The sequence below is a fragment of the Mauremys mutica genome, chromosome 13 (genome assembly GCF_020497125.1).
Source record: "Mauremys mutica isolate MM-2020 ecotype Southern chromosome 13, ASM2049712v1, whole genome shotgun sequence".
Classification (NCBI taxonomy): domain Eukaryota; kingdom Metazoa; phylum Chordata; order Testudines; family Geoemydidae; genus Mauremys; species Mauremys mutica.
Window position 1 is genome coordinate 33,569,461 of NC_059084.1, and position 22,883 is coordinate 33,592,343.

Sequence of the window (22,883 nt, forward strand, 5' to 3'; positions counted from 1 at the left end):
AAAATTTTCTGTCCCCCCCACCAAAATTCCAACCATCTGTCTCTCTCTTGTGTTTGTGTTTGTGTGTGTGTTTGTGTGTGTGTGTGTGTGTGAGATAAAGGGGTGTGTATGTGTCCACAAACATCTCTTGTATACCGCATTGCTGTATCCAGGCTCACTTAGACTCTCCTTCTTTAACAGTAGGACCCAGACTGACTGATCCTCATTTCATTTAACTAGTCTAGATTCTTTGTAAGGGTTACAATTCTCCTCACAGCATATCTCAGGGCCTCCTTGACCTCTCTGTTTCTCAGGGTGTAGATGAGCGGATTGGCCAGGGGAGTCAGGACTGTGTAGCAGACAGAGAACACTTTGTTCAGAGCTCTCAGGGTGCCGGATTTTGGTAGCATGTAGACAAACATGATGGTCCCATAGAAAAGTGCCACCACATTGAGGTGGGAGGAGCAGGTGGAAAAGGCCTTTTGCCTCCCGCTGGTGGATGGGATTCGCAGGATGGTTGCAATGATACAAATGTAGGATGTCAGGGTTAGTAGAAAAGGGGAAACTGCATCAAAGAAGGTAAATATATAAATAATCAGTGTGATCTGGCTTGTGTCACTGCAGGAGAGTTGAATCAGTGGGGTAAAATCACAAAAGAAATGGTCAATTTCATTGGGGCCGCAGAAAATTAACTGTGACATAACACATGTGACTATTGTACAAATTAGAAATCCACTTATCCAAGACCCAGCTGCTAGCTGAATGCACAGCCTGCCATTCATACAGGTTCCATAGTGCAGTGGTTTGCATATGGCTAAATACCGATCATAGGACATGGCTGCCAGGAGATAACACTCTGTTGTTACCAGAGACCCAAAGAAATGAAATTGTGTGATGCAGCCATCTACAGAAATGGTTCTGTCCCCAGTCAGGAGACTGGCCAGCATCCTGGGCAGGATGGTGGAGCTGTAGCAGGTCTCCAGACAGGACAAGTTCCCCAGGAAGAAGTACATGGGGTTGTGAAGGTGCTGATGAGTCACAACTAGCGCAATGATGAGGATGTTCCCAGCCATGGTTGTGGTGTAGATCACTAGGAACAGCAGGAAGAGAAGGGTCTGCAGTTCAGGGAGATCCCCGAACCCCAAGAGGATGAATTCCGTGATGGATGTTTGATTTTCCCCTTCTCCTTTCTCCATGAGCTGCATCCTGTGATAGTGAAAGTGTAATGAGAATCGAAAGATTTGGCTGTACCATGAAATTGTGTTGATTTCCATCATTTGATCCCCTAAGAGATCCCACTGCAAACAGAGAGCTGGGTTTATATTCTCTCACACCAGAGAAACTGCTTCACTTCCACCCCAAGAAGCTGCCACCCAGTTAATTTACCATCCTCCTGCCCCACACCGCAATGTTTTTCATTCGCAGATTTTTAGATTGAAGACCAAAAGGGATCATTGGATCATCAAGGCTGAGCCCCTATGTAACAAAAGCCACAGAATTTCCTCACTTACCCTGCACTGACCTCAATAACTTGTGTTTGGCTGAGGCAGACCTTCCAGAAAGGCAGCCAGTCCTGATCTGGAGATAGCAGGAGATGAAAATCCACCTCTTCCCCTGCTAGTTTTTTTCAGTGGATAATCACCCTCTGTCAGGGTTCCCTCCCCACTCTGAAATCTGGGTTACAGATGTGAGAATCCACATGAAAAACCCCCTAATCTTATATTCCAACAGTTTAGGTTAAAAACTTCCCCAAGGCACAAATTCCTTTCCTTGTCCTTGGACGGTATTGCTGCGACCACCAAGTGATTTAAACAGACATTCAGGGAGGTGTCACTTGGACCCCTATCCCCCCAAAATATCCCTCCAAACCCCTTCACCCCCTTTCCTGTGGAGGCTTGAGAATAATATACCTACCAATTGGTTACAATGTGAGCACAAACCAAATCCCTGGTTTTTAGGACACTGAAAATTGATCAGGTTCTTAAAAGAAGAATTTTATTTAAAAAAAAAGTAAAAGAATCACACCTGCAAAATCAGGATGGAAGATAACTTTAGCAGGATAAACAAAAAGATTTAAAACACACAGGATTCCCCTCTGACTTTGCTTCTCCAAAACAGGAATAAAATTACCTCTTAGCATAGGGAAAATTCATAAGCTAAAACAAAAGATAATCTAATGCATTTCCTTGCTTTACTTACAATTTTTGTAATCTTAGATGCTCATTTCAGGTATGTTTTGAGGAGATGTTTTTTCCTGCCCTGGTCTCTCTCTCTCTCTGAGAGGGAACAAACAGAGAGAGCACAAAAAAACCCTCCCCCCACCCAGACTTGAAAGTATAGAACAGAGGTCGGCAACCTTTCAGAAGTGGTGTGCCGAGTCTTCATTTATTCACTCTAATTTAAGGTTTCGCGTGCCAGTAATACATTTTAACATTTTTAGAAGGTCTCTTTCTATAAGTCTATAATATATAACTAAACTATTGTTTCAGAGTAGTAGCCGTGTTAGTCTGTTGTTAGTCTCTAAGGTGCCACAAGTACTCCTAAACTATTGTTGTATGTAAAATAAATAAGGTTTTTAAAATGTTTAAGAAGCTTCATTTAAAATTAATTAAAATGCAGAGCCCCCCAGACCAGTGGCCAGGACCCGGGCAGTGTGAGTGCCACTGAAAATCAGCTCATGTGCCACCTTTGGCATGCGTGCCACAGGTTGCCTACCCCTGGTATAGAATCATAGAATATCAGGGTTGGAAGGGACCTCAGGAGGTCATCTAGTCCAACCCCCTGCTCAAAGCAAGACCAATCCCCAACTAAATCATCCCAGCCAGGCTTTGTCAAGCCTGACCTTAAAAACCTCTAAGGATAGAGATTCCACCACTTCCCTAGGTAACCCATTCCAGTGCTTCACAACCCTCCTAGTGAAAAAGTTTTTCCTAATGTCCAACCTAAACCTCCCCCAATGCAACTTGAGACCATTACTGCTTGTTCTGTATCTCCTTGTGTCTTCTTTTGCCATTGGTCCTTCCGGTCAGGTGCCAAATATGTTATTTCAACTGATTAAACTCTTTCAGGTAAGGGGATTCCGTACCTCTGGCTAGGAGGGCTTTTATGTTACTGCATACATAAGGGTTGTTACCCTTCCCTTTATATTTATGACACCCTCACTGGGAAAAATAAACAAAGCCTACTCCTTATTTCCCATTGAAACATGCCTGCCTTTAGCTTCCAGCTCTTGGCTCTGGCTAGGCCTGTCCTTGGGTGATGAAAGAGCCCTTTAGTAACCAGGGTTTTCTCCCCATGAAAGCACCAAGATGCTGTAATCAAGTCACTTCTCCTTCATACACTGAACAGACTCAGCTCTTTAAGTGTTTCACCGGAAGGTATTTCCTCCAGCCCTCACATCATTTGTGTGGCTTTTTTCTGCACCCTTCAAATTTTTTGAATGTCCGTTTTACACCGTGCCCCCAGCCCTGCACACAGTATTCCAGCATTGGTGTCACCAGGGATCTGTGCAGAGGTGAAACCCCCTCCCTGGTCCTGTTCTCTGCTCCCCTCTTTATACAGACAAGGACGGCGTTAGCCCGTGCCCCACCACACCACACGAGGAGCTGATGTTGGGTTTCTCACCCTCTGTAGCCCCTACCTGTGCTGTGAGGGGGACCAGGGTCACACACACAAGCTGCCCCCTGGGAAGGGCAGGAGGGAGGTGGCGCCATGGCAGTGCCTGCGATGAGGGACTGACGCTGACCCACAGCACGGACTGGAAAGCGACTCTGCCCCTGGCTGTGACAAGGGCATAAATCAAACCACCCTTGGAGCAGATGCACACACAGACTCCTCTCGTTCATAGTGCAGTAGTGACTGGTCCAGAGACACAGAAACTGCTGATAATGAATGTCCAGCTATTACTGTTAACTATGAATTACTGGCTGTCAATCACTGAGTGTTGTGTTGTAGCAGTGCCAGGGGATTGGGTCCTTACTGCGCTGGGTGCTGTGTAACCACCCAACAATTAGTAACAATTCCCACAGGTTAGTCGGCCCGAGGGCGCTGGGTGAAACTGCAGGCAGAGTCTGTGCCATATCTCCACAGGGACCTCCTAATTCGCCCTGCCAGCTGCTCACTCACTGCAGCAGTAACCAGGGCCTGGGGTGGGAGATACTGGGGTACAAATGGAAAGTCTTCCTGTGCCTGGTACTCACCTGCACCCGTTACTGCAATGTCCAAGCTTCCCGCAGTCTCTGATGTGTTGATCTTCACACCATTCCTGTGACATAACATCGGGAGCTTGGGTGCTTGTGAAAATCCCACTAGGTGCCTAAATACCTTTCAAAATATGATCCAAAGTGACTTACCCAAGGTTGCCCAGCAAGGCTGCGGCTGAGCAGAGAAGAGACTCCAGGTCTCCTGTCACAGGCTGGAGCCCTAACTGCCATCGGCTCCACGCTCCGGAGAAAATGAAGGTAGAACAGTCAGTGCTCGGGAAAAGGCTGTGACACTGAAATAGGAAGCGCTGCTTCCTGATCTGTAAGGATTCCTGTCTCCATTCCGTGCATTTCTAACGTACACCCTTTTCCTGGGGGGAGATCAGTAACACCCACAAAGTGCTGATACCCTCTCCGCTCCCATGGAAAGCCACGGAGGAGACGCTCAGCAGGAGACATGAAACATCTTAGCACTGGGCTGGGAAGAATCTGCCCCCCAGAAAAGGCTGGAGAGGCAGCTGAGAACCTGTGGGGCAGGGTCCCTGAGGAAACAACGAGCTGCCAGGGCGACAGAGGGGGACAGCTAGCCAGAGGGCAAGAGGGTGTGGGGAGCACAGACAGAGGGATGTGTAAGGGCTGAGATGAGAGCTGGGTCTCCTTTCTGATCCATCACTGTCTCTAGCTGCAAACCGCAAAGGACTGACTCTGAAGTCCTTCCTCCAGCAGAGCTCCCAGCGTGTGAGGACACTGCCCGAGGGGGTGTCTCAGACCAAGGGCTGCGTAGGCATAAGGACCTGAAGATCTGCCCCAAGGCTAGTGACACTCACCTTCAATCCTCAGCATGCAGCAGCGTGCTCTCCATGGCCAGGGACTGGGGCTGGTGTCAGTCGGCCTTCGTGTCTCAGTCCCTGGGCAGACCCCTGCCTGTGGCTGCTGGGACAGGCGCCTCTCGCTGCCCAGGGTGATTGCTGGCATCGCACAGACCCTTAGTGCCTCCTGCTCTTGGCTTTTGCCGGGTTTATCAGCAAAAGCAGCTGCCCCCTGGGCCTTACCACTGCTGTTGGGATCTCCCTTGGGAATGCTGCCGGCGATGCTCTGGGTTCCCTGAAGAGGGGAGCTGATGCAGAGTTACTGGTTAAAACAGTGTTACAGCAAAGCGGGTGCAGTTGGCATCCTAATCCCCAAGGAAAGCTCCTGTGTTCCCACGTGCCATATGTGTGTTGAGGGTCCAAGCGAATGGGGAATTAGCTTCAATCCCTTTAATGATCAGACTGAACTCCTACATACCAGTTTCCAGCCGTGGATCTCAAAGCACGTGGCAAAGGGTGGCAAGTGTCCTCATCCCCATTTCACAGGCGAGACAACTGGGCACCGAGAAGGGAGGCAATTCCCAAAGGTAACCTAGCCTTGGTATAGCTAGAAATACTGTCAGCCAGCCACCAACTTGAGCATCAGGGCAACTATCCCATAGGGGGCATGTAGATTCCTTGCACATTGAGCATCACCCGGCTCCATCCCTAGCTAGGACCTGACATGCTCTGGTCACTTGGATCCATCCCTAGCTAGGCCCTGATGTGCTCTGGCTGCCCGGATCTATCCCTAGCTAGGTCCTGACATCTGACTGGAGGTTCAGTCTATGTCTATCACTGGAGAGCTTATCATGCCACCAAAGCTTTCGGTGACCATGTGACTGCCGACCATACAGCGGCATTGCTTGGTAAACCCCCTTCGGCATTTGTTGGTTGTCCATCCTAACAATATGTCTGTACCAAGAAAGCTGCCAGAACTGAACCAGTGCTGATGGAGGCAGTTGCTGGGTTTGGCTACAAACATTCTCACTGCTGATTTTGTCCTGCCACTTGCCATGGAGCAGGTGACGGAGACAACGAGAATCAAAACCCATCACTCCGCCACTCCTCAGCCTGCCCCCGGAGCCCAGGTTTCATGGTCGTACAGCAGAGTTGGTGTAAGTGCGGCTCTATAGATCTGGAGCTATGCCAGAACCTGGATGTCATAATGTCCCCATGTTGTCACTGAATCGCCCGGAACACGGCAGCAGCTGCTGATGTATGAGAGAGTGTCCACATCTTTCAAGCATCCTCCCGCCCCATCTCTGATGACAGCTGCTCCCTGCTCAATGGCAGGTCCATACAGGTTAATAGTGAGCTGCTTGTGATCTGGAGCTGGAGGCTGCTTGGTGGTAACAGTGATGGAGTTTACTTTTATCCAGACACCCTGCGACAGCTCCACCCTGTCCCTGGCATGGGGCTTATTGGCCCCCTCTGGCTGGCTCAGAATGGCCTGAACTGAAAGCTCAAAGCAGAACCTCAGCCCCCTGAAATTGGTGCTATGAAGTTAGATGGAAAATGCTTCCACTGGCAATGATCTGAGCCGCTCTGCTGTAGAAGACATTGAGGCCAGACTCTGAGTTCAGCTACCCAGCCACCCCCGTGTCATTCTGCGGTTAACCCATCATCACTTGGATTGACACTTTCATCACATTCATTAACCCAGGTTAAAATCCTATCAGCCGGTCAAATTTCAACACAGCCCAACTAATCCAGCGTGTCTGGACAGACCCACATGTAGACAATAAGGCTGTATGGGAGGGGGTCTCAAGGTACCTTGAGAGCCCACATCCCCCATTAACTTTCAATAGGGCTGGGGTTTTAATGGGATTTGAGTGTCTAACTCCCTTAGCCTGGAGGGTCTCACAGTTCATTGATAATGGGGCTGCGGTGGCCACAGGGCCGGGGTGAGACTGCTGTCTAGAGCTGTCCTTGAGGGGCAGGGCATGGGATGCTCAGACACCCCTGAAGTGTGAGGAAAGCAGCACATGTCCCATTGTCTCTCACCCAGCATGTTTGGGTTCCGTTTGTGAGGTTTTTTAAAATTTAAAAATATCATGATTTTTTTTAGTTTATGCTCTGAAATGATGTTTTATATTCTTTTAATTGATTTTTAATTAATATTTATTTTATACTCTGGCCAGCTCCCTCCAGCCAAACCAAGTGCCACTCTAGGGTGGAGGGATACCTCAGTGGTTTGAGCATTGGCCTGCTACACCCGAGGCTGTGAATTCAATCCTTGAGGGGGCCACTGTAGGTATCTGGGGCAAAAATCAGTTCTTGGTCTTGCTAGTGAAGGCAGGGGGCTGGACTCAATGACTCTTTAAGATTCCTTCCAGTTCTAGGAGATGGGATATCTCCTTCATTGTTTCTTATTTATTTATTTTGTAAGTGATGGAGGTGACCTCAGAAGGACACCGGGGGCAGCTGGCTGGCCCCAGTGACTGGACAGCAAGCAGAGTTGCTCAGAAAATTGTCACCAGAACAAATGTTCATCTGATTTCTCTTCCCAGTTTCAGAGGGGACAGGGCCCTGTTCAGTCCATTCTGGGCCAGATGGATGGTGCCAAGCAGGGCCCACGTTGGGGACAGTGTGAAGCTGCCAAACTGTGGCTAGACTGCGGTATCGGACCCTCTGTGGCTCACCTGGCCTGTGCGCTGGAGCAGAGGAAGCCACAAAACCATGGAGCAAGCGGTGGTTCTCTCCACTCTGGGCAACCAGCAAGGAGCAGCCCCTGTAACTTTCAGGTCCCAAGCACTTTACCTCCTTAGGGTAACGTTGCAGAGACCAGCTGACCCCAGGCGGACAAACATCACACAGTCAACCTGTGGAACTCATTGCCGGGGGATGTTGTGAAGGCCAAAAGAATAACAGGGTTGAAATAAGGACAAGATAAGTTCATGGAGGACAGGTCCATCAATGGCTATTAGCCAAGAGGGTCAGGGACCCAACCCCAGGCTCTGGGTGTCCCTGAACTTCTGACTGCCAGGAGCTGGGACTGGATCACAGGGGATGGATCACTCGACAATCACCCTGTTCTGTTCATTCCCTCTGAAGCACCTGGCACTGGCCACTGTTGGATGACAGGACACTGAGCTAGATGGAGCTTTGCTCTGGTCCCATATGGCCGTTCTTATGATGTTACACTGTTAAAACATGTAACAAAGCATCAATTTCCCTCTGCAGGGAACCCAGAGCATCGCCGGCAGCATTCCCAAGGGAGATCCCAACAGCAGTGGTAAGGCCCAGGGGGCAGCTGCTTTCACTGATAAACCCAGCAAGACCCAAGAGCAGGAGGCACTAAGGGTCTGTGCGATTCCAGCAATCACCCTAGGCAGTGAGAGGTGCCTGTCCCAGCAGCCACAGGCAGGGGTCTGCCCAGGGACTGAGACACGAAGGCCGACTGACACCAGCCCCAGTCCCTGGCCATGGAGAGCACGCTGCTGCATGCTGAGGATTGAAGGTGAGTGTCACTAGCCTTGGGGCAGATCTTCAGGTCCTTACGCCTACGCAGCCCTTGGTCTGAGACACCCCCTCGGGCAGTGTCCTCACACACTGGGAGCTCTGCTGGAAGAAGGACTTCAGAGTCGATTGTTTTGCGGTTTGCAGCTAGAGACAGTGATGGATCAGAAAGGAGACCCAGCTCTCATCTCAGCCCTTACACATCCCTCTGTCTGTGCTCTCCACACCCTCTTGCCCTCTGGCTGGCTATTCCCTCATTCGTGTGGACACCTCATTGTTTGCTTAGGGACCCTCAGGTTCTCAGCTGCTTCGCAGCTGCCTCTCCAGCCTTTTTTGGGGGGCAGATTGCAATGCACCTCCTCAGCCCAGTGCTGAGATGTTTCGTGTCTCCTGCTGAGCGTCTCCTCCATGGCATTCCGTGGGAGCAGAGAGGCTCTCAGCATCTTATGGGTGTTACTGATCTCCCCACAGGAAAGGGGGGTACGTTAGAAATGCATGGAATAGAGACTGGAATCCTTACAGATCAGGAAGCAGCGCTCTCTAGTTCTGTGTCACAGCTGTTGCCCGAGCACTGACTGCTCTACCTTCATTTTCTCCAGAGCGCGGGTTACATGGCGATTAGGCCCTCAGCCTGTGACAGGAGACCTGGGGTCTCTTCTCTGCTCAGCCGCAGCCTTGCTGGGCGACGTTGGGTAAGTCACTTTGGATCATATTTTGAAAGGTTTTTAGGCACGTAGGGGGATTTTCAGAAGCACCCAAGCTCCCATTGTTATGTCACAGGAGTGGTGTGAAGATCAACACATTAGAGATTACGAGGAGCCCAGACACTGCAGTAACGGGGGCAGATGAGTACTGGGCACAGGCAGACTTTCCATTCTCACCCAGTATCTCCCTCCCCAGGCCCTGATACTGCTGCGGTGAGAGTATTGGGCAGGCTGAGTTAGGGGGTCCCTGTGGCAGCTGGGATACAGCACAGACTCTGCCTGCAGTTCCACCCAGCGCCCTCGGGCCAACTAGCAGGTGGGAATTGTTATTAACTGTTGGGTGGTTACACAGCACCCAGCGCCATAAGGACCCGATCCCCTGGCACTGCCACAACACAAACAATCAGTGATTGACAGTCAGTAATTCATAGTTAACAGTAATAGCTGGTAATTCATTATCAGCAGTTTCTGTGTCTCTGGACCAGTCACTACTGTGCTATAAATGAGAGGAGTCTGTGTGTGCATCTGCCCCGAGGGTGGTTTGTTTTGTGCCCTAGTCATGGCTGGGGGCAGAGTGACTTTCTCGTCTGTGCTGTGGGTCAGCGTCACTCCCTCACCGCAGGCACTGCCATGGTGCCACCTCCCTTCTGCCCTTCCCAGGGGGCAGCTTGTGTGTGTGACTCTGGCCCCCATCACAGCACAGGTAGGGGCTACAGAGGGTGAGAAACCCAACATCAGCTCCCCGTGCGGTGGGGTGGGGCACGGGCTGACACCGTCCTCGGCTGTATAAAGAGGGGAGCAGAGAACAGGAGCAAGGAGGGGGTTTCACCTCTGTACAGATCCCTGGTGACACCAATGCTGGAATACAGTATGCAGGGCTGGGGGCACGGTGTAAAATTGATGTGGAGAGATTGGGGAGGGTGCAGAATAGAGCCACAAAACTGATCTGCGGGCTGAAGGAAATACCAGACTTAAAGAACTGGGTCTGTTCGGTGTGTCAAGGAGAAGTGGCTTGACCAGAAGTCTCAGCACCTTCGTGGGGAGAAACAACTGGTTACCAGAGGGTTCTTTCATTGCCCAGGGACAGGCACAGTTAGAGCAAGGGCTGGGTGCTAGACCCAGACACACGTCAATGGGAAATAAGGCTCAGTCTGTTGCCAGTGCGGGGGATTATCCATCGGAGCAAACCACCAAGGGAAGTTGTGGAGTCTCCAGCTCCTGAAGCAGTTTCTCTAGTGTGAGAGAATATAAACCCAACTCTCTGTTTGCAGTGGGAACTCTTAGGGGATCAAATGATGGAAATTGACCCAATTTCCTGGTACAGCCAAATCTTTCAATGCTCGTTACTTTTTCACTGTCACAGGATGCAACTCATGGAGAAAAGAGAAGGGGAAAATCAAACGTCCGTCACGGAATTCATCCTCCTGGGATTTGGGGATCTCCCTGAGCTGCAGACCCTTCTCTTCCTGCTCTTTCTAGTGATCTACATTGCAACCATGGCTGGGAACATCCTCATCATGGTGCTAATTGTGGCTGATCAGCACCTTCACAGCCCCATGTACTTCTTCCTGGGGAACTTATCCTGCTTGGAGACCTGCTACACCTCCACCATCCTGCCCAGGGTGCTGGCCAGTCTCCTGACTGGGGACAGAACCATTTCTGTAGATGGCTGCATCACACAATTGGTTTTATTTGGTTCTCTGGTAACTACAGAGTGTTATCTCCTGACAGTGATGTCTTATGATCGGTATTTAGCCATATGCAAACCGCTGCACTATGGAGCCCTTATGAATGGTAGGCTGTGCCTCCAGCTAGCAGCTGGGTCTTGGATAAGTGGATTTCTAGCTTGTACAATATTCATGTGTCTTATGCCACAGTTAATTTTCTGCGGCCCTAATGAAATTGACCATTTCTTTTGTGATTTCACCCTACTGATTCAACTCTCCTGCAGCGACACCAGCCAGATAACACTGATTATTCATATATTTACCTTCCTAGATGCAGTTTCCCCTTTTCTATTAACCCTGACATCCTACGTGTGTATCATTGTGACCATCCTTCGAATTCCTTCCACCAGCGGGAGGCAAAAGGCCTTTTCCACCTGCTCCTCTCACCTCATTGTGGTGGCACTTTTCTATGGGACCATCATGATTGTCTACATGCTACCGAAATCCGGCACCCTGAGAGCCCTGAACAAAGTATTTTCTGTCTGCTACACAGTCCTGACTCCCCTGGCCAATCCACTCATCTACACGCTGAGAAACAGAGAGGTCAAGGAGGCTTTGATAAACATTGCGAGGAGAGCTGTGACCCTTACAATGAATCCAAACTAGTTGAATGAAATGAGTCTCAATCCATTAGGTTTCTGTTGTCAAAGCAGCAGGGCCAAGTGGCCCCGATACAAAAGTGCTGTATGAACGACATACTTGTGCATATACATATTTATAACGAAAAGAGATGTTTGAAAATATATTTGTGGAGGAGGGGTTGGCAGAAAATTTTGACTTTTTATCAAAGACACAAAAACCTGGAAAATGAAAACGTCTTGTTTTTTGGCCGGCAGAATTTAAAAACTTTCAGCTGGAAACTGGAAAAATAATTGGCTGCAGTGTTTTCAGTTTTCTGGCAAAAAAATAAAAATAAAATCAAGTTCTGTGAGGGAAGGAGACATTTTCCATGAAAAAACTGTTTAATCAAAATTCAGTGTTCTCGTGGAATTTGCGGTTACTGAAAAGTTGTCACCAGCTCTGATAAATAGTAAGTGAACAGACCGGGAGCTGGGGATGTTGCTGAAGAATCTGTATTGTTGTTCATGGGCTTTGTAGGACCAATACGATTTGCTGTTGCACACTGCAGGCTGCCTTCCTTTGTTCAGCTCTGTATGTGGGGTTCTTAACAAGCCCCATCTCTGTCTCACTATAGACTCCCTGCCAAGGTTTAAGGTTTATGGTTTATTACTAGCATGTAGGTGCACTGCTCAGTCCTGGTCTGTTTCCAGAGAAGGGAGAGGAATGGTCTCTGTCCCAGGAGATCACTGTGGTTTTCACTGTGCTCTTTTCTATTCGGATGAGCGGGGGACAGGAGAGAGAGGGTCCTTGGACTCACAATCCCCCAACCCTGTGTACACACCTTCTCTCCACCCTGCAAGAGTCATGCTTCCCTGTTAATCCATTCTTCCTGAGGGGAGGGGAACTGGGAGATTCATAGCTTTTAAGGTGCAATAAGTCCATTCTGGTCATTTTAGTCTGATCTCCTGCTCAGCAGAGGCCAGAGCAGGCCAGCTGGGATTGCTCCCTTAGAGCCAGTGCCTTGGGGTGTGTGTGTATGAAGATCTCCTTTGGGGGAGCTCAGTAAAACTGCCAGGCCCTGCTCTCACAGTCTCCAACCTGGCCTGGTGCGTAGATGATGCCCCAGCGAGGGGAAAGGGGGTTGGTGAGCCAGCCTGCTCCCTGCTCACCCCACAGCAGTGTCCTCTGGGGCTGGGCCCAGCTCTCTGCTCCGGGCTGCTGGCTCTCATCACTCACAGATTTGCTGTGGTGGCTCCTCTGAGTGGGTGGGGAGGGAGGCTGAGCCACCTGACCACCCCAGTGGGAAAAGCAAGGGGAGGACTAGGGAGGAGAAAGTTCCCCAGCCCAGCACACAGTGAAGGTGGGATGCTGGTGCCAGGGTAAGGGGGTGAGGTGGCCTGTGGGGCATTCCAGGGTGAGCCCCAAGGGACAGGAGCAGCTGAAGAAGGGAGAGGGGAGTTGTTGCAGCCAGGAGTTGGGGTATTTGGGCTGATGTGTAGGGTAGATGGACCTGGGTATTGGGGGCTGCAGAATGGCCTGGGGGAGTAAGGGTGGTGGGGCAGTGGGGTGGGTGGGGCTGGAGTGAAGACAGAGGGTGGAAGTGGTTTGAGGATGGTGGGGGATGGAGGTGAAGGAGGTTTTAAGAAGTGGGTTTATTGAGGGCTGGGGCTGGGGAATGGTGAGTAGTGGTGGAGGAAAGCGTTTTGGGCATGCAGGGTGTGTCACTCTGGCACCCCAATATTCCCCAGGATATCATAGAATCATAGAATCTCAGGGTTGGAAGGGACCTCAGGAGGTCATCTAGTCCAACCCCCTGCTCAAAGCAGGACCAAACCCAACTAAATCATCCCAGCCAGGGCTTTGTCAAGCCTGACCTTAAAAACCTCTAAGGAAGGAGATTCCACCACCTCTCTAGGTAACCCATTCCAGTTCTTCACCACCCTACTAGTGAAATTTTTTTTCCTAATATCCAACCTAAACCTCCCCCTCTGCAACCTGAGACCATTACTCCTTGTTCTGTCATCTTCTACCACTGAGAACAGTATAGATCCATCCTCTTTGGAACCCCCTTTCAGGTAATTGAAAGCAGCTATCAAATCCCCCCTCATTCTTCTCTTCTGCAGACTAAACAATCCCAGTTCCCTCAGCCTCTCCTTATAAGTCATGTGCTCCAGCCCCCTAATCATTTTTGTTGCCCTCCGCTGGACTCTCTCCAATTTATCCACATCCTTCTTGTAGTGTGGGGCCCAAAACTGGACACAGTACTCCAAATGAGGCCTTACCAGTGCTGAGTAGAGGGGAATGATCACATCCCTTGATCTGCTGGAAATGCCCCTACTTATACAACCCAAAATGCCATTAGCCTTCTTGGTAACAAGGGCACACTGTTGACTCATATTCAGCTTTTTGTCCACCGTAACCCCTAGGTCCTTTTCTGCAGAACTGCTGCCCAGCCATTCGGTCCCTAGTCTGTAGCAGTGCATGGGATTCTTCCGTCCTAAGTGCAGGACTCTGCACTTGTCCTTGTTGAACCTCATCATATTTCTTTTGGCCCAATCCTCTAATGTGTCTAGGTCCCTCTGTATCCTAGCCCTACCCTCCAGGGGTTACTGGTGATATTGGGGTTATATATAGGCTATGTTTTGTACAAAGTAGGCCTTGTGAGGTATCATTATAAATGTCTTGATCTGCTAGGCAGTAATATCTTGTTGGATTGTATGTGTTATCGTATGTGAAGTTATGAAGTTTGGCTCTGTACGTGTTACTGAAATGTGAGGTTGAAAACACCCACAAACAGCCTTTCAGGTACAACAGTAAAAAGGAAAAACAGTGTTAATGGCTTATTGAGGAAATGCAAACAAGCACAAGGATTACCCCAGGAACTGTGTACAATAGAAACCTCTCAGAGATAGCACTACACAGTGGGAACTATTTGACCCAGGTCACAGCAAAGGAGCTTTCCAGCAAGTGGGAAGAAGCTATAAAAAGGGGAAATGACATCATGATGGTGCCTCACTCTTCCTAAAGAAACACACCTGGAAACACCTGAGGAACAAAGTCTGAACTGAGGGAAGTGCTGGACCCAGGCTAAAGGGATTTTTAGCCTGTGACTGGAACACATGGGAATTCCAAGCTATAAACAAGTGCAGCTGGCCCCTTAAGAATCTGCAGCCTGCTTGTATCATCTCTTAGGGTGAGAATCTGCTATGCATATCCACTCTATTTAGTATATTAAACGTACATTGTGTTTTTTGTTTATTTGCTAGGTAATCTTTGATTTGTTTGCTATCCCTTATAATCACTTAAAATCTATCTCTTGTAGTTAATAAACTTATTTTTGCTCTATTTTGAACCAGTGTGTGGGAATCATACCTCTAGGGTACAAGGCATTTGCATATTCCTCTCCACATTAAGGGAGTGGTCGAATTCTATGAGCTTACGCTGTACAGTTCCCTGTGCAGCACAGGATGGTATAATTTTGGGTTTATAGTCCAGAGGAGGTGTGTGTCTGAGGAGCTGGGAAGTGCCCTAGCTGTAGCCTTCCTATGCATGGGCTGGTCAGAGTGCCTGCATGTAACTGCATCTGGGTGTATCCCAACTGGTATGTATGCTGGTGAAAGTGCAGGTTGGAGCCTGGAGGGCTTGGCAGCTTGTCACAGCAGCATAGTGTAAGAGGGAGCCCAGGCTGGTGGGTCAGCAGGGTTCGGTGATAACCCAGTTCTAGGTGGCACCCTGGGGGAACCCATCACAGAGGGTATGGCAGGGTGATGTTTTCAGGGGGCTTTGTGGCAGAGGGTGGTTTTTTTTGGCGAGATGGGGGTTCGTGTGACAGGGAGGTGGGATGGGTGGGGGGGCTCTGGCAGGAGGTTCTGTTGAGGGTAATTTGGGGATGGAGCAGCAAGAGGTTAGATGGGTTTAAGCAGGGGCTGGGTGGGCAGTTGAGGGGAGGTGGGTGGCATGGGTTGGGGGAGCAGGTTATTTGGGGGTTGGGATCTGAATTTGGATTCCAGGACTCCCACATCCCAGGGAGCACTTCGCCTTGCAGGTTACAGAGTCCTTTTTGTATTTACTGTCTCTGGGCCAAGGCCTCTTTTATTATTTATGCCAAGCGGAACAGCTTCAATGGGAGAGACTGCGGGAGTCCTTCTCCCACCAATATCACCAGTAACCCCAATGGTTAGTGCACTTACCTAAGGGTTGGCAAATCCTTTCTCCACTCTGGGGCTGGGGGACTTAAACCCAGGGTGTGACCCCGGCATAGCCTAAACATTGCACTCAAAGCTAGGAGGTGTCCATGTCTAACTCAGAGAGAGGCTGAGAGTCCCAAGCAGAGCGACGCTTCCCCCTCCAGCCCAGATTTAGGTGCTGAACTTCTTGAGCGGGGTGGTGCTGAGGACACCCCCCCCCCTCGTCGTCATCTCCCATTGGCTAGCTCGGGTGTCTCTCAGCTGAGTGTGCGGTCCTTCTATGGATCCCGTTCTTAGGTGCCGATCTCTCCTCCTTCATTGTAGGGGCACCACGCAGGCTTTGTGCACCTCTTGTGATTTTTCTAGGCACCAAAAAATTAGGAGCTGTGACACTCAGTGCCCAAGTCCCTTTGTGAATGCACAGACCCACCTCCCCACTGACAGGACCCCTGGCAAGGAAACCCCAGTTCCCTGCTCCTGCCACAGTGGATACAATTCTGTATTGGAATGGGTGGTGTCTGTAGTGAACAATCTGTGGATTTAAATCTAGATAGGGAGAAGTCTAGGTTTAGGTGGTGCCCTGGGTGAAGGGGTTGTGAAAAGGGGTGAAGGGGATTCTAAATTTTACATGGGTAGTGTTCTTTTTGGGAAGAGGGATGAGTGTTTGAGTGCAGGGCAAGTGCAGGTAGTGCCTGTCTATTCTAGTGAAAAAGCAGAATGAAATGTGTGCATTATGGGAGTTCTGGGGCATCGCTCAAGTAGGGCAGAGTTAAGGTTGTGTAGGCATTTATTTTCTCTCTGTGTTTCCCGGTTTTCAGAAGTTTGAGTTTAGCTGAACTCAGCATTCTGGAAGGGCCTGAGCTATCACCAGGCACTTTAACTATGGTGACAAGTTTTTCTGACATTTTATTTCCTAGGTTTTTAAACAGAAGGAGAAATGTTTGTTGATAAAAGGTACTGTAATGCCTTTTAGACAGATATAGTTCTCATCTAAATTTGCAGTTGACGTGCTACAGGGGCTCACTAATAATCAAAAGACCTACCTTTGCTATTGTCCTTTTCATCAACAGATCCCCCAGAGCTTTACAGCAATACTCCCATTTTACAGATGGGAAACCGAGGCACAGAGTGGTGCTGTGACTTGCCCACAGTCAACAGGCAGACCAGGAGCACAGCTGGGAATAGTCCCAGTCCAATGGTCTCTCTGCTAGACCTCAAGGTTGCTCTGTGATTCCGCAGTGCCTCCCACCTCCTGCATATTTTGTTATAGATTCCTTCTTCTCCTACCCTCCGTACACATGGAGAACAATTGATCATCCTCCTCTTTCTAATGATCTGGTACACCTGTGAAGCCTGGGACCATGTCCCCCACCACTTCTCTTCTCTAGTCTAAACATGACCAATTCTTTCAACCTTTCCTTATAGGTCAGGTTTTCAAAAACTCTTAATCATTTTTGTTGCTCTCCCCTGGACTGTATCTAATTTGTCCCCATCCCTCTGAAAGTGCGGCACCCAGAACTGGACACAGCACTCCAGCTGAGGCCTCACCAGTGCTGAGTAGAGAACAATTCCCTCCCATGTCTTACGTATATCACTCCTGTTAATTCATCCTGGAATGGGCAATCTAGCCCAGAGAGTCAGCAAAGAATAACTTCTTTGGGCCAAATCCGAAGGAACTCATTCTGCTCTACTCAGGCCATGTCTACACTATAAAATTAAGTCAACCTAGCATATGTCGGCATACAGCTGCCACAGTAATTACATCGCTTGTGCGTGTCTACACTTTGCTCCCTGTGTTGGCGGTGCACGGCTTCACCAGGAGTGCTGGTATTGATTGTACTGTCAGTGCAGGGTGTTGTGGGGAAGGCTCCTGAAAGCCGGTAACAGTTGATGTAAGCAACACACTGTCTACGCTGACACTGCATCAATCTAACTACATTGACCTTGACCCTACGCCTCTCGTGGTGTTATTAAGTCAGCGTAGCGGGGCAGTTACATCAGCAGGAGCAAAATTTAAGTGTAGAGACTTCCACAGTTAGGTTGACATAAGCTGCCTTGCGTCAACCTGACTCTGTAGTGTAGACCAGGCCTCAATAGTCAGTGGCCTCGATGTTTCCACTCTTTTAACAACAACATAGCACTGAATTCCCTCCTGAGGGCGCTTTCAATGGGATCATTAGCAGCAGTTTCAGTGGAGATCCCAACAGCCGCCTGAGGCAGCATGAGGCAGCTTTCCTCTATAAACCCTGGAAGGCTCCAGAGCAGGAGGCATGAAGGTCCCTCGTAATATACACAGGTGTGTGCATCAAGCAAGAAAGCAAGCGCCAGCTCAGTGCAGCAGAAGAAGGTAGGCTTGTCGAGCGAATGCGGGTTTGTCCATGTGGGCTGGTGGTGCACAATCGTGGGGTGTCAATTCTACAGTGCACCAAACGTTGTGCACAAAGGAAATTTCAGTGGGCGCCAGCAAGAGTCTCTATGAGCCAGTTCGCGTGCAACTTGCTGGTGCCCTTTAGAAATCCCATTGCTCCTGAGTGCACTCCCCCACCCTGCAGACAGGATCTGAGAGCAGGAGACACAGCGGGGAGCAGCCTGGAAGTGGAAACCAGGTGCCAATCCCCACACCCACTCAGCATTGCCGTTTCCTGCTGCGGATTCCATGTAAATCTGATCCTTCCTGGGGTTTGTCCCCACAGGGAATTAGTGGCCGGCTGGGGTGGAAATCTGCAGCGCTCTAGGTTACCGTGCAGTAAGGGGCTGCGAGGACCTTCTACGGTGCACTACAGGTCCCCTAGTGGACTTTGCCGTAGTACTGTTTGTAATGGGGGGAGGTCAAAGTGCACTAGGGAACGCTGAGTGCACTGCAGCAGGGTCGATGCAGCGTTAGTACGTGGCAGGCTAGTGCGCTGGAGAGTCACACCCCAGCTTTTCGTTTAGACAAGCCCTTAGTCAGATCCTGGGGATCTCATGGAGGAAGAAACGGTGCCGTAGTGGGAAGGAGACCAGCTGGAGCATTTCCTGCTCCATCTCACTTCCTACTCCCTGCCCCTGTGGCACTGCAGAGCGTGGTTGGGAGCATGGTGCTGCACTGAATCCAGGCCCAGACACACTCACTCATCAGCTGGGCTGCAGAGTGTGGCTAGGGTAGAGCGTGTCTCTGGTGGCCAAGGAGGGGCATGGGCGGGGGGGTCTGTGCATGTCTGCTGGGGTTTCCCTTTGTGCACGGGGCAGGGCGCTGGGCAGAGGCCGTTTCCCTGCTGTGCTGCTGGTCAGTGTCTCAGGCTCTAGCATGAGGCGAGCATGCTCATGCCCTGTTCTGCTGGTGCTGACACGCAGGCTCCTGTGCGGTGCCTGGTGTCTCAGAGCCGGGGGATGAGAGCGTCTCTCCTTTTCCCACCTGCTCAATGGGGCTGGGAATGGAGCAGAGAAGCAGGTGCCTGGATGGGCAGAGTTTAATGGGGCTGGGAATTTCAAGGGAGTCCGGTGACCAAATCCCCGATTTTCAACAGTGTCTAATTTCGTTAGGTCCCTTTGAATATCCCAACCTCAGAAAAGACTCTGTGGGAGTTTAATTTAAGGAGGAGATGAACAAAAGGGGATGTGCGAGAGGTTAAGGACTGATGAATGGGACAGAGAAGCTCCATCAGAGAAGCTCCATCAAATCAAGAGTGACTCAATGAACTTAAGAGACAACACCTTTAATGCTCAGACGTGAAACAATTTTCTTTTTGTGCAGTGTGTATTCATTGCCTGGAACTCATTTTCATAGGAGATCATTTGGTAATTCAGGAAATGGAATAATGTGGTGAGCTATAGCGATGGATAGATTTGGGTAGGGGGCTAACCGGGGATGTTGCACACCTGGGACCAATTCTCTGCTCTGCTACGGGCTCCTAGGGGCCTTTGGGGGAATCACTTAAGGCCTCATTTCTCCATCTGTACAATGGGCATAAAAAGGTTTTCCAATCTCGCTGTGGCGTTGTGGGGATAAATACATTAAGGACTGTGAGGTGCTCAGATACTACGGTAATTGGGGCCTGATAATCACCTCACAACGAATGCAGATGTCTAGTTACACCAACAACGTGTAAAACATAGAAGGTTTTATGATATAGGCCAAGAATTAACTGTCTGGGGAAACAATGTGGGTGACCAATTCTGTTGGAACAATAAAAGATGTTACCTGACATAGCTTGTCCCTGTAATATCTGGCTATTAACATGGCTACAACTCCACTGTCTGGGGAAAACATTCCCCATATATATGAGATTGTGCAAAGGCCTTTAAGGGACCTGAATACTTTCTAAAGCATCTGATATTGGCTGCTTTTTAAGATGGGACTCCAGATTAGAGGAATCACTGCTCTTCTTGGGTGTGTCAATACATGTGTTTCTGACTGAGTCTCACAGGTCCAAGTTACGTGGCCCTAGAAGACAATATGTGACTTTGTCATCTTCCTCTTTGAACTTTCATGTAATTGAATGGAGGAAACTTTCTATTTAATAGGAGAGGAAACTATTTCACAGTTTGGTGCTTTTCTTCCTACTAGTACAGCTCATGGAGAAAGCAGAAGGGGTAAATCAAACACCTGTCACAGAATTCATCCTCCTGGGATTCGGGAATCAACCTGGGCTGCAGATTCTTCTCTTCCTCCTGTTTCTAGTGATCTACGTTGTGACCATGGCTGGGAACCTCCTCATCGTTGCACTAGTTGTGGCTAATCAGCACCTGCACACCCCCATGTACTTCTTCCTGGGGAACTTGTCCTGCTTGGAGACCTGCTACACCTCCACCATCCTGCCCAGGATGCTGGCCAGTCTCCTGACTGGGGACAGAACTATTTCTGTGGAGGGCTGCATCACACAATTGGCTGTATTTGGTTTTCTAGTAACTACAGAGTGTTATCTCTTGGCGGCAATGTCTTACGATCGGTATTTAGCCATATGCAAACCGCTGCACTATGGAGCCCTTATGAATGGAAGGCTGTGCCTCCAGCTAGCAGCTGGGTCTTGGATAAGTGGATTTCTAGCTTGTACAATATTAGTGTTTCTCATGTCAGACTTAATTTTCTGTGGCCCCAATGAAATGGACCACTTCTTCTGTGATCTCACCCCAATGGTAAAACTCTCCTGCAGTAACACCAGCCAGATCACACCGGTTATTTATATATTTTCCTTCCTAAATATAGTTCTCACATTTCTATTAACCTTGACGTCCTATGCTTGTGTCATCAGCACCATTCTGAGAATCCCTTCCACCACCGGGAGGCAAAAGGCCTTTTCCACCTGCTCCTCTCACCTCATTGTGGTGGCACTTTTCTATGGGACCATGATGATTGTCTACATGCTACCGAAATCCAGCACCCTGAGAGCCTTGAACAAAGTGTTCTCTGTCTGCTACACAGTCCTGATGCCCCTGGCCAATCCGCTCATCTACAGCCTGAGAAACAGAGAGGTCAAGGAGGCCCTGAGAAACGCTGTCAGGAGAGCTGTGACCCTTACAAAGAATTCAGATTAGTTGGCTGATCCTCATTTCAGTCAATCAGGCTTCTGTTGTCAAAGCAGCAGGGTCCAAGTGGCCCCTGACACTGAAGCGCTGTATGAAAGACGTGCGTGTGCATAAATATATTTGTAAATTATAGAGATGGTTGGAAAATGTTTTGGGGGGTTATTTTTGGCAGAAACTTTTGACTTTTCATCAAAGAACTGTAAGCCATGAAAATGAAAAAATGTTTTGTTTTTTGGCAGGTGAAATCCGAAAACTTTCAGCTGAAAGTCGAAAAAAATGGTTCTGTTGTTTGTTTTCTGTCTTCTGTCAAAAAAAAAAAAGTCAGTATCTCTGAGGGAAGCAGACATTTTTCATGAAAAAGTTTTTATTTAAATAAGCTTTGACTAAAAGTTTTCACCAGCTCTAGTAAACAGTAAGTGAATGGATGAGGAGCTAGTAGATGGTGCTCAAGAATGTGTATTGTTGTTTTTTTTAGGACCAATAAAAATTATTGTTGCAAACTGCAAATTGTCTTCCTTTGTTTAGTTCTGTATGTGGAGTTCTTAACAATCCCCATCTCAGTGCCATTGGAGACTCCTGGCCAATCTGTAAGGTTTATGATTTATTTCTTGTTCGTAGTCACATTGCTCTGTGCTTGCTTCTTTCCAGACAGCAGAGAATCCTAGAATCCTAGAAGTGTAGGACTAGAAAGGACCTTGAGAGGTCATCTGCACTCATGGCAGGACTAAGTATTATCTAGACCATCCCTGGCAGGTGTTTGTCCAACCTGCTCTTAAACATCCCCAATGATGGAGATTCCATAACTGCCCTAGGCAATTTGTTCCTTCCTCAGTGGAGTACTTTGCATTTGTCATTGTTGAATTTCATTCTATTTACTTCAGACCATTTCTCCAGTTTGTCCAGATCATTTTGAATTTTATTCCTATCCTCCAAAGCACTTGCAGCCCCTCCCGGCTTGGGAGAAGGAATGGTTTGTGCCCAAGGAGATCAGCGTGGCTTACACGGTGCCCTTTTCTACTCACATATGGAAGGACAGGAGAAAGAGGGGGCCCTGGACTCCCAACTGCCCCCCATGCACACACCTTCTCTCCACCCTGCAAGAGTCACACTTCCCTATTAACCCACTCTTTTGGGGGGAGGGGGAGGTGGAAACTTGGAGATTCATGGCTTTTAAGGTGAAAAAAGTCCATTCTGATCAGTGTAGTCACAGCTGGTGCCCAGCAGAGGCCAGAGCAGGCCAGCTGGGGATTGGTGACTCAGCGCCAGTGCATTTTGGGCTGGGGAAGATCCCCTTTGTGGGAGCTCAGTAGAACTGCCAGGCCCAACTCTCGCTGCCTCTACCCCAGCCTGGTGTGGCTGTGAGGCCCCAGCAAGGGAAGAACGGGGGATTGGGGCGTGAGTTCACCCCGCACTCACCCCACAGCAGTGGGTCCTCTCCTGTGGGGTGGGACTGGGCCCGGCTCTCCCCTCCAGTATATTGGCTCTCCTCACTCACAGATTTGCTGTGGAGGCTCCTCTCAGTGAGTGGGGTCAAGCCACCCGACCATCCCAAGAGGACAGGGACTTGGAGGGTTAAGGAGGGAAAAGGTCCCCAGCCCCACATACAGTGAAGGCAGGATGCTGGTGCCAGAGTAAAAGTGTGAGGGGCCCTGTGTGTGTGTGTGGGGGGGTTCCAGGTGAACCCCAGGGGATGGGATCAATGTAAGAA

General features: G+C 49.4%; 2 protein-coding genes and 1 pseudogene across 2 annotated transcripts; 2 read left to right on the top strand and 1 right to left on the bottom strand.

Annotated features, from left to right (window-relative positions):
- Positions 1-215: 215 nt before the first annotated feature.
- On the bottom strand, positions 216-1,233 carry LOC123347994 (annotated as a pseudogene).
- Positions 1,234-10,544: 9,311 nt separating this feature from the next.
- Positions 10,545-11,528, top strand: LOC123348315 (olfactory receptor 11A1-like). The gene has a single exon (XM_044985833.1). It carries the CDS (start codon positions 10,560-10,562, stop codon positions 11,526-11,528), a length of 969 nt encoding a protein of 322 aa, XP_044841768.1. The 5' UTR covers positions 10,545-10,559.
- Positions 11,529-18,034: 6,506 nt separating this feature from the next.
- On the top strand, positions 18,035-21,184 carry LOC123348316 (olfactory receptor 6C4-like). The gene is made up of 2 exons (XM_044985834.1): positions 18,035-18,071; positions 20,217-21,184. The coding sequence occupies exons 1-2, from the start codon at positions 18,035-18,037 to the stop codon at positions 21,182-21,184; spliced, it is 1,005 nt and encodes a 334-aa protein (XP_044841769.1).
- Positions 21,185-22,883: the final 1,699 nt, after the last annotated feature.